Below are 17,496 nucleotides of genomic sequence, written 5' to 3'. Positions count from 1 at the left end.
GCCACCCTGTGGCAAAGGAAGATGTAAAAATCTCTGCTATGGCACTAGCAATTGTTTCTCTTTCTTCCCACAAGATCCTCGGGTCCACTTGGTCAGGTCCTGGTGTGCTGCTATCCTTAAATGGCAAGCAGGATTTTAAGCATGAACATAAGCCCTTCTGCAGACCAGTGAGCATCTCCTGTAATGTTGACAATGAGCATCACATCATCAATGTCTGGAGGACAAGGATAGGCGACATTTCGGGTAGGACCCTTCTTCAGCTTCAAGAAAAAGTCCCTAACTGAAATATTGCCTTTCAATGTTCTCCAGAGATGCTACCCGACTCGTTGAGTTACTCCAGCACTTTGTGTTTTTCTCAAGATTCCAGCATGTGCAGTTCTCTGTTTCACCATCACATCATTACAGAGCAAAACCTCCACTGACTTCATTATGAGGATGTTTTTAACCAGGCAGCAAATTAGAATTGAGAAACACAATCTAAGCACAGAAATAACTATTTTTAGTCAACTCTGAATGATATTTGTGTATAGATTTTGTAAGTCATGGTACAATATATATTTCTGTAATGTTACAACTGTTATCAATTTTGTGTAATTATTCAGAATCAATCACAGGATTGTGGTTTAAATTATAGAGAGCAACAGATAGATGTCAAATGATCGCTTGATGTGTGGACATTCAAACTGTGCATAAATAATGAAATAACAATTTTATCTCAGTGAGAAAATTATTTTTATTTTAATACAAAATCAAATGGAGCCCCAGTTTCTAAAGGAAATTTGTAGGAGTAGAGAGGAAGTGGAGTGGTGGTTCATCGTGCTCTGAAAATGCAGATAAGTGCCCGGCATTTGAAAATGTTCTTTTTTGCTGATGGGAAGTATAAAATAGAACAGGTGTTTCAGGATACTTATAACATAACAGTGTGAAAAGTGGTATTTAGCCAATCTTTCCAATTAGATGGCAAAGTGCTCCTTCCAAAAATAACAGCATGCACAAATACTTTATCAATAAGATTGTATGAATGGAGAAATAATGATGTGAGATTGTACTCAAAACCACATTACCACAATGAAGAAATGAAAATTAAGAGATGTGAGCATTGTCATTAGACAATAGGTGCAGGAGTAGGCCATTCGGCCCTTCGAGCCAGCACCGCCATTCAATATGATCATGGCTGCTCATCCACAATAAATGTCCTGGACCCTATCACAGACTGTGCTTGGGATATTAATGTAACCCCTGTCTCATCAATGCTCTTTGATTTAATAAATCCAAGGAAATAAAGATCTTGTAAACTGAGGCCTTTATGCAACTTAAAATATGCTTATTTTCCTCAATTTTCCAGTTCCAATCAAGTCATTGCCTGAAATTTTGTTATTCTCTCTCCAATGATTCTGTTGAACCTGCTGAGTTTTTTTCCCAGTAATTTATGTTTCCAAACCCATAGAATCATCCATATTACTAAAAGTCTGATCTTGACCGCTTTTGGCCCACTGTGCTGCGATTTCCGAGAGAACGCCGCCACCTATGGCCGTCATTTTTGGCCACCTCGCTCAGAGCGCCTCTCCGCCTTCCTGGACCGGAGGATTTTTCCCATCAATGCCAAATCAGAGAGATATTAATGTTTTTAAAACAATCACCATTCTCTCTAAAAGGCACTACTTACTGCAAATGGTGGCTTGGGTGTGTTGGCTTGAAGTTAAAAGGCACTACTTACTGCAAATGGTGGCTTGGGTGCGTTGGCTTGAAGTTAAAAGGCACTACTTACTGCAAATGGTGGCTTGGGTGCTTTGGTTTGAAGTTGAAAGGCACTACTTACTGCAAATGGTGGCTTGGGTGCTATGGCTTGAAGTTGAAAGGCATTACTTACTGAAAATGGTGGCTTGAGTGCTTTGGCTTGAAGTTGAAAGGCACTACTAACTGCAAATGGTGGTTTGGGTGCTTTGGCTTGAAGTTGAAAGGCACTACATACTGCAAATGGTGGCTTGGGTGCGTTGGCTTGAAGTTAAAAGGCACTACTTACTGCAAATGGAGGCTTGGGTGCTTTGGCTTGAAGTTGAAAGGCACTACTTACTGCAAATGATGGTTTGGGTGCTTTGGCTTGAACTTGAAAGGCACTACTTACTGCAAATGGTGGCTTGGGTGCTTTGGCTTGAAGTTGAAAGGCACTACTTACTGCAAATGGTGGTGGAACGGCTGGGCTTGTATACTCTGGAATTTAGGATGAGAAGGAATCTTATTGAAATATATGATTATTAAGGGTTTGGACACGCTAGAGGCAGGAAACATGTTCCCGATGTTGGGGGAGTCCAGAACCAGGGGCCACAGTTTAACAATAAGGGGTAAGCTATTTAGAACGGACATGAGGGAAGACTTTTTCACACAGAGAGTTGTGAATCTGTGGAATTCCCTGCCTCAGCAGGCAGTGGAGGCCAATTCTCTGGAGGCTTTCAAGAGAGTTAGATAGAGCTCTTAAATATAGCGGAGTCAAGGGCTATGGGGAGAAGGCAGGAACGGGGTACTGATTGTGGATGATCAGCCATGATCACAGTGAATGGCGGTGCTGGCCGAAGGGCCGAATGGCCTACTCCTGCACCTATTGTCAATTGTCTATTACCTTAAATCTATGCTCTCCAATTTTACACAACCCTGCTACTGATTTAGATTATCAGCATCAGGTGTTGTTTTTTGTCACCTGCATAAGTATGATGTGGAACTGGTACAATTACAATTTTGCTTACAGCAGCATCATGAGCACAGAGACTCAAACACACAGAACAAAATAATACATAAATTACATGTAACATTTCTAAAAGATACTGCAAAAAAAAAAAACATTGGCGCAAAGCACAATTAGAAAACAACTCCATGGAATCTGTAGTGTTCTGTTGTTGAGGTAGAATTAGGGTTGTGCAGGTTGGATCAAAAACCTGAATGATGTAGGAAGGTAGCTGTTCCTAAATCTGGTGGTGTGGGACTTCAGGTTTCTGTGCCTCCTTCCCGATGGTAGTGGTGAGAGGAAGGAATGGCCCAGATGGTGGGAGATTTAACGATCAATCTCGCATTCCTGAAGATGCTCATGAACCTCATGTAGATGCTTTCGATGGCGGGAGGGCAGTGCCTGTGATGTTTTGGGTTTCTGCAGCCTCTTGCATTTCTGTGCATTGAAATTGCCATACCAGGGAATTATGTGAACAGTCATGATACTTTCTACAGTACATCTGTAGAAGATTGTTAGAGTATTCAGAGACATGATGAATCTCTTTAAACTCCGATGAAGTTGAGGCGCAGGCGTACCTTCTTCATGATTACATCTATGTACTGGCCCTGGACACAGCACCTGAGATGTTAATGCCTTGGAATTTGAAGCTGCTAACTCTCTATTACTGATCTACCAATGAAAACTGGCACATGGTCTCCTAACTTCTCCTTTCTCAAGTCAATAATTAGTTTCTTTGTCTTGTTGAGGTTGTGTGAGAGGTTATTGTTGCAGCACCATTCAACCAGGTGTTCTATCTCTCTCCTGTACACTGACTTATCATCACTCGTAATCAGCCAACCACAGTGGTGAAGTTTTATGCTTTACTGATTGATGAACTGATGTCATCTAAAGGCTTAGATAAAAATGGCAAGACTGAAGTGCAAGATAGGAAAATGGATTCCGCTAACAGAAATATAGAACATTTCCAATACAGCCGAGTTCAAATTACCTTAGGAATAACCAGCCTACTGTGCATTTGTAGCAGCATCCGCTTTGATTTTTCTGTGTTCTCAATACTTTGACTATTTTGTTTGCACCTGTTGGAGTGCAAGATACGAACATGTGTTCATTTGTTTGTATTAGATTAAATGCAACTTCCCTAATGGTGTGGCCAGCAAAGCTTGGATCAATTTATGTTTTTTTAAATGTGGTGGCATCTGTGGATATAAATATCACATAAAACTGCAGCCTGTTTTGTTAATGAAAAATTTCAATTCAAAATACAATTGCACTTCTATCTATAAAACAGTACACTCAAACGTAACTTTGTGAAGGAAATGCTCAGGGAACAAAGGCAAAAGATACTTATTCAAATGAATTGGTTCCACCTGGAATCATACAAATGTTATTGTACCTGTTGACAATGTATGTGATGAAGTGGGTTACTAACATAATTTTGAATTGTTGAAGTTATATTAACCTGGTGCTATTAAAATTGTAATAGTCAGAAAGTGCTGAAAACATGCACAGAAACAGAATCTGAATTGCTAACCCTGTTTCTATTTTCACAGATGCTATCTGACCTGCTGAGTTTCCAGCACTTGCTGGTTTCATTTTGGATTATCTGGTTTTGATTTTCAATTTCCATTCAAATTACTGATAAGTATGAATAGAAAATATGAATGGTGGTGAGAATAAAGAGGAACGGGTATGAAGGATACTGGCTTTGAGCTTGGGCTATTCTGTGGCTTCTCCTTCACCCACCTCTTCACTGCTCTTTGATGTGCATATATCAAAGATAGCCCCTTCCAAGGGAATAAAGAACTAGTAAGCTGAGGCCTTTCTCTAATTAAGGTTTTTTTCTTGATGTGGTAAGGGAAGGAGAAATTGACCAACAGGTATACTTGAGGATGAAGAAGTGCTTTGAAACAAGATTAGAAATATCTGCCCATGTGTTGTTGATAGGGACCATATCTTGTAAAGTTACATTGTGTACAATAATATGTGTGAATATTACATAGCTTTCCCACAGGTTTTTATTTGAATGCATGTCCAACTAAAATATGAGAAACTTGCAAGTGCATTTCTGTGATGCTTTAATGGCCAAGCAGTACCTAGTTGGTGGACAGCACTCTGCAGCAGGCAGTCTTGAGGCATCACAAGTAAGTGCTGGGTCTTGGCTGCTTTCTTCAACACGCGTGGTTTTCTTCTGGTTTTGTAATTTAAGGTCTGCACATTATGCACACATCTATCAGCTGATAGATCCTTAAAATAAGTAGACCCATTTTTTTGTAGAGAAGAGTTCCTGGAGCTTTGGAGTGCTAATAACACCTTCATTTTGATTATCATGTTATGATGTCGTGTTGTTGCAACCCTTTATTCAGACTCCATTTTTGTGCTACTGCATTGAATTTTCTATCCCTATTTGCAGGTAAAGGCCACTATCACCACCCTAGTGTCAGAATGTAGTTAGTGGGATTGCATCCCTGGGAGATGGCATGAGCCTGATGGGCCAAAGGCTTATTTCTATGCCATTATAAGGAGATCGTTGGGCCCATCAGGTTCATGTTATTCCTTATTCAAACCAGTCAGTGCTATTTCACACTCTTTGGGGTATTACTGATTTTTCTTTGGTTTAACTACTTACCTAATTGCTTTTTAAAAATTTTTTATATTTTTATTAGAAGCAAGTACATATCATAATAAAAACATTTCATGTATATCAGTCATACGTTGCTAAATTTTTTTTGAAGGCTGCTATTGAAGCTGTCCCTAGCATCCCATCAGGTAACCTATTCCAAATCTTAAAAGCTTATTGCATGAATAAGTTTTACATTGACTTATTTGCTAAATTGTGTGCTTACAATTGTGTTCAATACTGTAAATCCTTGCTCACTGTGTGCAGTTCAGGTCACTGCATTGCAGGAAAGCTGTGGATGCTTTGAAAAGGGCATAATAGATGTTCACATAGAAAATAGGTGCAGGGGTAGGCCATTTGGCTCTTGAGCCAGCATCGCCATTCAATATGATCATGGCTGATCATCTAAAATCAGTACCCCGTTCCTGCTTTCTCCCCATGTTCCTTGATTCCGTTAGCCTTAAGAGCTATATCTAACTGTTACCTAACATTCCTCCCCTAACATTCACAGGGATGTTTTCTGGATTACAGTATTAACTATAAGGAGAGGTTGGACAAACTTACTTGCTTTTTTCAGGAGCGCGGAGAGTGAGGGGAGACCTGATAGAAATATATTAAAATATGAGAGGTCCTGACAAGGTTGGTCATCAGAGTAAATTTTCCCCCAAGGTGGAAATCACAAAGCTAGAGAGCACAGCTTTAACATGAGTGGGAGGTTTTCAAACACAGAGAGTGGTATGTCCCCGGAACATGTTTCTAGTGGAAGCAGAACTGCAAAGTTTAAGAGCCATTTAGACAGACATATGCACAGGCAGGGAATTGAGGGATATGGACCATGTGCAGGCAGATATGCAGTTGAATCTGGCATTGTGGTCGGCACAGGCATTGTGGGCAGAATGGCCTGTTCTTGTGCTATACTGATCTCAGTTAATCCATGTTGTAAAGTTGTTGATTGAAGGTTTATTATTCTCATGTTGATCTTATTCTCTACAGAATAGATTGTACCTGCAATTGATTTAATTATGGCTTCCAAATGGTTAGAATTAAATTATGTGCACATTCAGGTGTCAGATATTTTGCCCAGTGGTACCAAAATGTTATTTAATTTGATCTTCTTATAATTATTTTTATCTTCCAAATTCTTGTTGAGTGGGATTATTTTGCACAAGTAAAAGTCAGTTTTTGTCCAGTATGTATATGTAAAGTGGTTGCCTCCACATCTAACGTCTGAATTCTGGCAATACATTTCTGAGCTGAGTCAACACAAAAGGATTAAATGAAAGTGTACGAGTTTATAGCAAAGACATTCCAGACAGAAAGGTTACCATTATTATATTACATTGCAGGAATTAAATATTTAATGCCAAATTTGAAAGGTAAGGCGAATTCAAAATGTTAGATGTTTGATGACTACTGATCATGATGTCACATTATACAATTAGTACATTGTGATGTGGTTACAGTAAATGCCAAATTTGCCAGTTTATCAAACTTTATACATTGATTTTTACAAAACTAAATAAAACCATCTCCATCTTTTATGGAAACTGAGCCGCCTTTAACAGACTAATTAAGCTATTTAATTATGATGCTGTTAAACCAATTTCTATTCATCATGTAGTTCAATGACATACTGTAAGTATTATTGCAGTTTAGATGTATTATTTTGGAAAAGCTGAAATGAATAGCAGAACGTCTTTCATACAAGTAATTACTCTGTAGTGCAAATGCTGTTTTGCTCTGAAGGGCTCCTATCACTGAAGCTTCTACAGTTGAATATAATGTGCCAGGTGATGCAAAATTATAAATGCATCTCCAAAGAACACAATTAAAGATTCTGCTGCACATAGCATATAGAATAAACCTTTCTTTCCCTCAATTTTCTTCACGTTTTTTGAGGGACAAAGGTGATCAATGTGGGTACGGCGGTAAATGTTGACATGGATTTTATTAAGATATCCGATAAAGTCCCCCATGGTAGGCTGATCCAGAAGATTAAGATGCACGGGATTAACAATGACTTGGTTTTCTGGATTCAGAACTGGTTTACTGATAGAAGACAGAGGGTTGTGGTGGAAGGGCAATATTAAGGTTGGAGGTCCCTAGCATTTCCTGGTTCTGATGAAAGATTTTCAACCAGACTAACTAGGTTTCTCTCTCCACAAGTGTGACCTGCTAATTCAATTCATCTGAGAGGATTTTCTGCTTCTTTCAAGGTATTTTGAGTTTGTGCCAATATAGATAAGCCAGTACAGGGATTTTGAGTGAACTTGAACTGATGGGAGTTTTGTTTCAAATTATATTGGTTGAGAAATGAGAGATAGTAGAAAAGTCAAGTCCAAAGTGCAAAATGCATGCACAAGATTATATCTGCGGATGGATTGGGCCAGAGTTTGGTTCTGATGGAAGATAAATGAACTAACAGCCCAATTGCCATTTTATAATCACATTTTCTGGCCCAGTTTTGATAATATTTGTAGTTCATAAATCATAGGAGCAGAATTAGGCCAATTCGGCACATCAAGTTTATTCCGCCATTCACCCACGGCTAATCTGTCATTACCTCTCAATCCCATTCTTCTGCCTTCCCTCCACCTTGATACCCTTACTAATCAAGAATTTATCAATCTCCACTTTAAAAATACCCAAAGACTTGGCCTCCACAGCTGTCTGTGGCAATGAATTATACAGATTCACCACCCTCTGGGTAGGGAAATTTCTCCTCATCTCCTTCCTAAGGGTACATCCTTTTATTCTGAGGCTGTGCATCTGGTTCTAGACTATCCCACTTCTCCACATCCACACTATGCAGGCCATTCATTATTCAGTACGTGTCACTGAGATTCCTCCCTCATTTTCCTAAACATCAGCAAGTACAGGCCCAGAGCTGCCAATCGCTCATATTACGTTAACCCAATCATCCCGGCATCATTCTTGTAAACCTCCTCTGGACCCTCTCCAACGCTTGCACATCCCTTCTCAGATATGGGGCCCAATACTACTCACAATACTCCAAATGCAGTCTGACCAGTGTCCGAAAAAGCCTGAAGATTATATCCCTGCTTTTATATTCAGGTCTTCTCAAATGCTAATGCTAACATTGCATTTGCCTTATTTACTATCGATTCAACCTGCACATTAACCTTTTGGGAAACCTGTACCAGCACTCCCAAGTCCCTTTGTACCTCCCATTTCTGAATCCTCTCCCGATTTAGAAAATAGCCTACACCTTTATTCCTGCTACATAAGTGCATGACCACATACTTTGCTACACTGTATTCCATCTGCCATTTTGCCCACTCTCTCAACATGTCAAGTCCTGCAGACTCCCTGCTTCCGCTACATTACCTGCCCCGCAAGGTAATTGTCTTCAAAACTGGCCACAAACCCACCAATTCCACCATCTAAATAATTTACATAATGTGAAAAGTTGTGGCCCCAACGCAGGTCCACTATTAATCACTGCTGGCCAACCAGAGAAAGCCCATTTTATTCCCAGTCTTTGTGTTCTGCCAGTCAACCAATCGTCTATCGATGCTAGTATCTTCCCTCTAATACCATGGGTTCTCATCTTATTTAGCATTGCATTTTCAAAGCAGAGTTACAGATCTAGTTGCATTTTAGCAGCTTCTCTCTAACTTAGGTTGAGGAGATAATTTATTGATACACCACTATAGGGCACTGGCAAGAACTGAATGGAGTACTTCTGGTCTAGTCTAACTAGAATTTGCACTGCTCTAGCATAACTTTGTGTCATGACCCCTTGTGTTCTTGACCTCCAAGTACAAAGACAAATATTCTAGTAGCTCTTTGGATTGTTTTGTACTTCTCCATGACATTTTAACAGACGATATATAGGCACTGGTAGGTTTTCCCTTTGAATTTACACTATTTGAAAAAATTACCAAGTTGGAGTGATGTGCTCGTTTTTTGCTCAGAAATGGATAATCTCACACTTTACTATCTTTGTTTGTTAATTTCACATTCTTATAAGGCACTATCTTTTCAGATAAATTTGAGAAAATATTGCTCTCTAGTCCACCATCTAAGTCCTTAAGATGTCCTGTGAACAGTTGACACTTGGTATAGTAAAAACTGTAGGTGACAAAAGTATTAATGATGGTTTCACTCATTGATGAGCTGAGGCACCAGTTGCTGGTGGTGTTTGGAAGTGGGGGTATTCAGATAGAAATGGCAAGTCAGACTTAGTGGCCTTTTACGGCCAGAATCAGTGGAATTAAATGTGAGATACGATAGTACCTGCATGCTGTATTTCACAATCCTATTTCAATGGAGTGAAGCCAAATTTCAACATGGCAACACACATCTTTTCAGCCTTGCTTGTTATTAGTTATTCTTGTTTGTTATTAGTTATTCTTTACTTTAACTCTCTTTCAAATGTATCTAAGTCCTTTTGAACAACTTGACTCTCATGACAGAGATGATAATTTTTTAGCATCATCATATATTGAACTCCATATGTTAAACACCTTATTGATCTATCAGCTCATCCATTTTATTGTAATGCTTCCTCTTAGTTATATTAAAACTTATAGAGGGTAACATTTTACTTTGATAAAACACAAAATGGACAGAAGCAAACAACTGTGTTATATTCTTCACCCGTACTCCTTTCTGATGGGTCCATACCACTAACTCACTACCTTTTTGCCCTTCATGCCTTTTTTTACTGAATTGCTGGCATTGATATTGAGACCAAGAGTGTTGGAGCCACATGGATGGATGGAGGGTGAGACATAGAGGCTGACTTTGGAGGTCTGATTAGTGCTGATGTGAAGCATGTAGTCCAGATGGTTAGACATTAGGGGTGGGAGTGGTGAGATGCTCTGGGAGATTGAAGCCTAAATTGGGAAGTTACAGGGACGAGGAGGTGGTGGTTGGTGAGTAGCGTGTAGGCTTGACAACCGGTTTGGGGAAGGTATCAGGGTGTTTGTGTTTCAGAAATGCACCCAACAATATGCAAGATTAGTGGGTGAGTGTGAGTTTGGAACAGGAGTGGATGGGAGACTGAATGATAGATTTCTAGTTCAGTGCAGTGTAATTGTTCAGGATGAGTTGCTTGGAACAAAACTGTGTAATTTCCCCAATGAAATGTCAAAAGGCACATTACATGGGGAATTATGTCATTTGATGTGGACCTGACACAGAAATTACACCACATATAAAATGTGACTCAAGTTAAAAATTGCCAACTCAAATTTCTGGAATGAGGTGAAATGACCCTGTAATCGTTTGCACATTTCACCCCGGGAAAAAAAATCAATTTTACGCAGCATAGCATTGAAATAAACAGCTGAACGTGATCAGATTTATCTGGTCATTCAAATCAGTGGTGTTTGACAGTTTATTTTGCTGCATTCTCTATAATGAGAGCAGTGACTACAATTTAAATGTATTTCATTAACTGTTGAGCCCTTTGGGAATGTCTGAAGTTGCAATAAAAGCTATGTTAATGCGTACATTCCTTTTCAGGTTGTTCGTAGATTCTCCAAGTTGTTCAATGACCGAAGGATTATGGCATTACCTCCCACTGCTTGCTGTTTGGGGTAGAGTTGGAGGAGGGGCGGGGAAGGAGATGGTGGTGGGTGTGACTGCATCGCTCCGACTGTGGAAATAGGTAAATGAGGTGGAGGGAGGTTGAGGCTGATTTAATTACAAGAAGCACACTCCACAGCATTCAAATCCAATCAACATACCTCCCGACATCTTGGGCTTCTGTTCTCTCTCTTTTATGACTGACTCAACATTAAGCGACTGAAGAAAATTAATCTTAGTTCATTTAAAAAAATTATAAAGATTAACTTTCAATTAAATTAATAAAATTAAACAATGTGACTTTAAGCATTCTGATAGTATAAAATGGCAATTTACTTTTTAAAAAGATACAATTCCTTTACACTTGTTAGAAAATATAACCTTCAGCACATAGCACATTCCTCCCGTTTATAAAGATCAATAGTGAAAACATAGGCATATAAACAGAACAGAAAGTCTCTTTCAATGTCATAACCAACAGTTGTGTTAATAAAAGTTTTTTTACATTAAACACCTGACATGCAATTCTGTTTATAACTCAAGAGTATCAACTCTCATCTGATCTGCATGACCTCACTAGTACTATAAAAGAAAAGTTGTCCTCTAGTTATTAATTATCAGGGTGGCTAAACACTCTTAAAATGGAGTGCACACAGTACACTCTAACTTACACAGCTTAATGCTTTGCATTTTTTCAGCCAACTAGACAATCAAAATGAATTTTCCCTTTTTTCTTGTCCACTGACCTATGGCTAATGAGATTTGCTTTTCGATTATTTGAAGAACACAAATTAACTAATCAATGAAGAGTGGCCACAGATTATTGTAATAATGTGGCACAGCTGCCACGGCCGATTTAATACTGAAATCAATTTCATATGCTCAGGATGATTCTGTCGATGTTGTTGGCTGGGATCTTGGCATCTGCGTCCTCTCCACAGACCCTGAAAGCGACGTGGGAGTTGTATGGAATAACCACTGTGCTAGAGACAGCTCTCCATAACCAGCCGTGACCCCCTCGCTTGTACATCTTGACAGTCACCTTGAGAAGAGAGCAAAAGACTCATAGTTATAGAGTTTAGGCAACAGCTTGGGGGCAGGGGGCAGCTAGGGATTGACCATGGACATCATTAGACTTTTCTCTAGCCTCCCCTTTCACCTGAAAGGGCAATGGGCCAAAGCAGAGGTCGGCAAGCTGTGAAAGTGATGCTTGTTTTCAATGTGAAACTTAGCAAATATCAATTTCCTTAGGTCAAAGAGCTTCCAGGCCGACTTTGCTGGGGAAACTTTATCTATGTGTGGATGAATTTTTCACAGCTGTAGGTACAATTGGTAGAGCACAAGGAAGGAAAAGACATTTCTACAGCATGGCACTGTCGGCAGCTGGGTCCTTTGTGTCATGAGTTATGTTATTGACAAACTAGCAGAAAATTAAATGTTCCCAAAAGAACTTCCAGATGTGTTTTTTTACTAATTACTTAATTACAAGGAACATTAAAAGACAGAGTAAATGGAACACTAAAATTCAAATTACAACAAAACCTCATCTCATAGCTTTGAGGGTTCTTTTAAGGGACTGCAATTATAATAAATTTTAATCATTTATTTGTGGTATGATGATGAGGAAAATGAATAGTACAGTAGACTGGCTGCTCAAAATATTATCAAACTATTCAAACTGTCATCAGGAAACAAAACAGAGCCTTTCTTTAAAAAAAAAAATACCGCATATATCACACTGCACCATGTCCTTTTTGCTATTTTATACACTGCAAAATATAGAGTATTGATAATTCTTAATTTGCCCTTTATCTAGTAACTTCAGGTAGGAATCATTTTTAATTACAGAAATAATCAAGAGGCTGATTACACCAGTGCACTGTAACATTGTGCGTATGCTTCCAAATGGTACCATTCTTATTTTGATTGTACCACCATAATGGGGCTATTTGGTGGGGATTTTGTGTTCCTTGTGGAAAGGAGATAAAAAGATTAGCACACAATTCTTGCACACAAACATGGAAACAACTTTAACAAACATGATAACAAGCCTAAATATTTAATGACAAGAGTTGTGACAATCCCTATGTCTGTGATGAGTTTTTCCGCACACCAGTATATGCACTGAAGTAAGAGTAAATCAGATTTAGGAATGTAGTCTTAAGAGCGCACACGTATGCCAATAACATATGTGCTTGATACACATCTCAAACAGACATATTCTGGCAATGTGCTGATGGTCACAATGAGACCAATGTGCATCCACCATTGTTGGCATAAACTGCTTGAAAATCATAAATCTCATGGCAATAACTAAGGAGAACATTTACATTTTCCAATGAGGGCATAAACCAAGATGACGGTAGAGTGAGTAAGGTGTAGAGAAAGTGGCATTGCTGAAAGTGTCACTGGATATTAAATGCCTTTGGTACAATAAAAAAAAGATTTGAGTCTGAACAGTTCCTAATTAGGCACCAGGAAGAAAGAGACAAACATTGTCTCTCATGTTCATTTTCATTTTATTTGTGGGACGTTTCTAGTGTGGCAATGGCTGCTATATCTGCCTATCGAACAGTTAAGTGCGGCACGGTGGCGCAGGGGTGGAGGTGCTGCCTTACAGCATCAGAGACCAGGTTCGATCTTGACTACGGGTGTTGTCTATCCAGAGTTTGTACATTCTACCCGTGTGCTGCGTGGGTTTTCTATGGGTACTCCGGTTTCGTCCCACACACCAAAAGATTTACAGGTTTGTAGGTTACTTGGTTTCAGTAAAACTGTAAATTATCCCTATGTGTGTAGAATAGTGTTACTGTGCGGGGATCGCTGGTCGACGCGGACTCGGTGGACCGAAGGGCCTGTTTCGTAGCTCTAAACTAAAAATAAAGTTAATGTATAGCAGAGGTACTTAAGAGATCTTGAGGACAAAATTAGGCATGACGTAAATGTAAATATATCTGTACTTCCCTCCTGATCTGCCAACAATACCTGACCCATTATTGCCTTTCAGGCACGTGCCATGAGTAATTATTCAGGGTAGGCACTAGGCAGTCAGTCGACTTTTAAAAATTGTAAAAATCAGCGCATGTGCGGAAAACCGTGAAGACCGTGCATGTGCTTGCAAAACCCACGCACGCACAGATCGGACCGATGGGCAGTCAGTCGACTTTTAAAAAATCGTAAAAACCATGCATGCGCAGATTGGTCTCCTCTCCTGTGGGCAGGCGCGCAGTTCACAGTGGAAAGGGCAGAATTTCAGCTGCCTTTACTGCCCATTGTAAGTGAAGGCTTGAAGCAGCACTCACGGCACGTGAGTTAATCATTGTCACGCATATTACATGTATTACGGATGAAAGGCATGGTAGAATTATGCCTACCTAAGATCGATTATTAAAATAATAACCATTTAATAATAAATACTGAATTTAGTAAATGAATTGGAAATCTTTACTATTTATATTTAATAATTACCGTTTTATAATTTTAGTCAGGGTAGGCACTGCCTACCTTGCCTAACCTGACGGCACGTGCCTGCGGCCCTTATTGTAAACTATTGTTACCAACCTGTAATTTCAAAGTTAAATTGTCGTTGATACGTGTGCACCTCAGGAAAACTGATGATTTTATGAAATAGTACTCCTGCAGGCAGGCTGATGGTGTGCCATGCGTGGAATAAGGTGGTTGTATAGGGAGGTTGTACGGCAGTCGGGTCACGACTCGTGACCCATACTGTTGCTACGCTATGCCAACTGGAGTACACGCGATGAATTACAAGTAAGCACTGACCATTGTTTCCAGCGTAGCGGGCCCGTAAAACCTGCCGAAATGGTACATTTTTGTGCTGTAAATAATTATGGAAATCAGGATAAGCGTGAGAGACATTTATTCTACTTCAGAATTCCAAAAGTGAGGAGAAATGACGGTAGATAGAAGCGAGAGCTGAAGGGACAACAACAGCCAAAGTGCTTGGCGAACATTGGCCGTGCAGATATAGAGATAGAAAATATTAGGAATTATCGCGTTTGCTCACTGCATTTCATCAACAGTAAGGCATTATTTGTGTTTTTTCTTGATTCCTTTGGCATCTAAAAGGTTTCAGAAGTGATAAATCTGGCTGTAAAATTTTAAAATCGCCCATGTTTCTCCAATGGGTTTTTACATACAAAAAGAAAATGCCGCTGAAACAAAATTTATCATTAAAAAAATTGCAAACCATACGTGGGTTTTGAATTACATTTTACTCAGATGCAAGCCAAGGAATGGCATAATTGTTAGCTGTTAATTGGACATAATCAACCTCAGCATATTGACAATATCCTATTGAAAGGGAGTGGTGTTTAAGCTGTCAGGACATTTTATTATTTGCCAAAATATATCTCAATAGCATAGTGATAGGAAACTTACTTTTCCACACAACACTCGTAAATCTGGAGTTTTTTTTAATGATAAATTAAGCTTCAGAAGCGTTTTCTGCTCCTGCTCTCACCGATAAAATTGAATAGTATAATATATAAGAAGAACCCAATTATTCACAATATAATAAAAATTTGGAAACAAATAAAAGTATCCTTGAAATTAAATAATTTATCAGTACTAACCCCACTATTGAACAACCCCGCATTCAAACGTTCTCTCATCGACAACACATATCAACAATGGGATAGACTGGGGATTAGGAAAGTAGAGGATATGTATGAAGTGGGCAAACTGTTATCATTTCAACAATTAAAATTAAAATTTAAATTGAAGGATAATCAATATTTTAAATATATACAGGTATGTGACTTTATGAAGAAATATACACATACATTTCAAACTATATTTTTAGATCCTTTAGAAGAAGCAATGAATATTAAGGCTGATTCACAAAAATTAATATCATACTTTTATAATAATATATTAAATAGAGAATCACCCTCAACAGAAGCATTAAGGGAATATTGGGAACATGAGCTAATGATAAAGATCTCGAAGGATAGATGGGAAAAGTATTTGATGAATACACATAACTGTTCTATTAATGCAAGACATAATTTAATTCAATTCAAATTATTACATAGACTATATTATTCAAAAACGAGGTTGAATAAATTTTATCCAAACGTCCCTCCCAGATGCGATAAATGTTTGTTTCAAAACGCTAATATAACACATTCATTTGTAGGATGTACAAAGTGGAATAAATTTTGGAGTGATATATTTGATACATTTACAAAGCTTTTCAAGTCAAGAATAGAACCCAAAACGGAATGGATTATATTTGGAATAATAGGAGAAGATACCAATTTAAATAAAGATCAAAATGTTTTTTTAAATTATGGGTTAATAATTGGAAAGAAATTGATACTTACATTTTGGAAAAATACAACCATACCAACTGTTAAAATGTGGATTAGGAATATGATGGACATAGCACGCCTCGAAGAAATGAGACTCCGACTAATAGATAAAACCCCCTTTTCACGGTGCGACTTGACGCAAGAGGTAACCAGAGTTTGACATCGTGGGAACCTCGTGCGGTAACAATACGGCATTCGTGGACCACCGTGGCGCTAACGGCAGGTAATCGTGTACCTTGGGTACTCGGGAGAAAATTCAAACATGTTTGAATTTGTCCAAGAGTGTCTTGTGCACTTGTGGTTGAGCATTGCAACATTTTATGAACGAAGTGTCCCGTGCGATATCCGTAGTAACTCTTGCGGTCACCGTGGGAACTCCTGCCAACGGTGAACCCAGAGGTTGGATAGAGTGAATCCAGCCAGTTTGCTATTTACATACAAATCTAATAAAACTAGCTAAGCATTTCATTAATGTCAGTGTGTCTCTTTTTGTCTGAAAGCAGTTTCTAACTGGAGGAACTCCGCGGGCCAGGCATCTATGGAACAAAGGAAATAGACAAAGTTTCGGCCCCGCTGCACCCGCTGAGTTTCTCCAGCATTCGTGTGTGTAGGTGGGAGTTGGGTGAGGGGGGGGGGGGGGGGGGGGGGGAGGAGGAAGAGAGGGAGGGAGGGGGAGCAAAGGAGAGGTGGGGGGGAGGGGGAGAGAGAGGGGGGGAGGGAGAGAGAGAGGGGGGAGGGGAGTGTGAGAGAGAGGGAGGGAGAGAGAGAGAGAGAGAGGCGAGGCAGTCCTGGTCAGTCCTTTGAAGATAGACACCAGTTGCTTGGAGCAACTCAGCGGGACAGGCAGCATCTCTGGAGAGAAGGAACGTAAATGCTGCCTGGCCCGCGGAGTTTCCTCCATTCATGCCTGTGTGAGAGTGAGGGAGGGAGAGTGTGAAGAAGGCTCTCGACCCGAAACGCCACCCGTTCCTTCTCTCCAGAGATGCTGCCTGTCCCGCTGAGTTGCTCCAAGCAACTGGTGTCTATCTTCAAAGGACTGACCAGGACTGCCTCTCTCTCTCTCTCTCTCTCCCCTCCCTCCCTCTCACACAGGCATGAATGGAGGAACTCCGCGGGCCAGACAGCATTTACGGAGAGAAATGGACAGCGACCCATTCTTCAGGCTGCCTCATGTCTCCCCCCCCCCCCCCAACTCCCACCCACACACGCGAGGGCTGGAGAAAGTCAGCGGGTGCAGCAGCATCTATGGAACGAAGGAAATAGAC

General features: G+C 39.7%; 1 protein-coding gene across 1 annotated transcript in view; it reads right to left on the bottom strand.

Moving 5' to 3' along the window:
- Window positions 1–2,134: 2,134 nt before the first annotated feature.
- The window catches only part of si:zfos-911d5.4 (uncharacterized), a 192,172-nt gene continuing 176,810 nt past the window's right edge, over window positions 2,135–17,496 (bottom strand). The window contains exon 7 of the mRNA XM_055646767.1: window positions 2,135–11,937. Coding sequence (XP_055502742.1) covers window positions 11,770–11,937 — 168 coding nt within the window. The 3' untranslated portion in view covers window positions 2,135–11,769. The remainder of the gene's footprint in view (window positions 11,938–17,496) is intronic.

Source organism: Leucoraja erinacea, chromosome 15 (assembly GCF_028641065.1).
Source record: "Leucoraja erinacea ecotype New England chromosome 15, Leri_hhj_1, whole genome shotgun sequence".
Taxonomy (NCBI): Eukaryota; Metazoa; Chordata; class Chondrichthyes; order Rajiformes; family Rajidae; genus Leucoraja; species Leucoraja erinaceus.
Note: the sequence above shows the minus strand (reverse complement) of the source record. Positions and strands in the feature narration are given on the sequence as shown.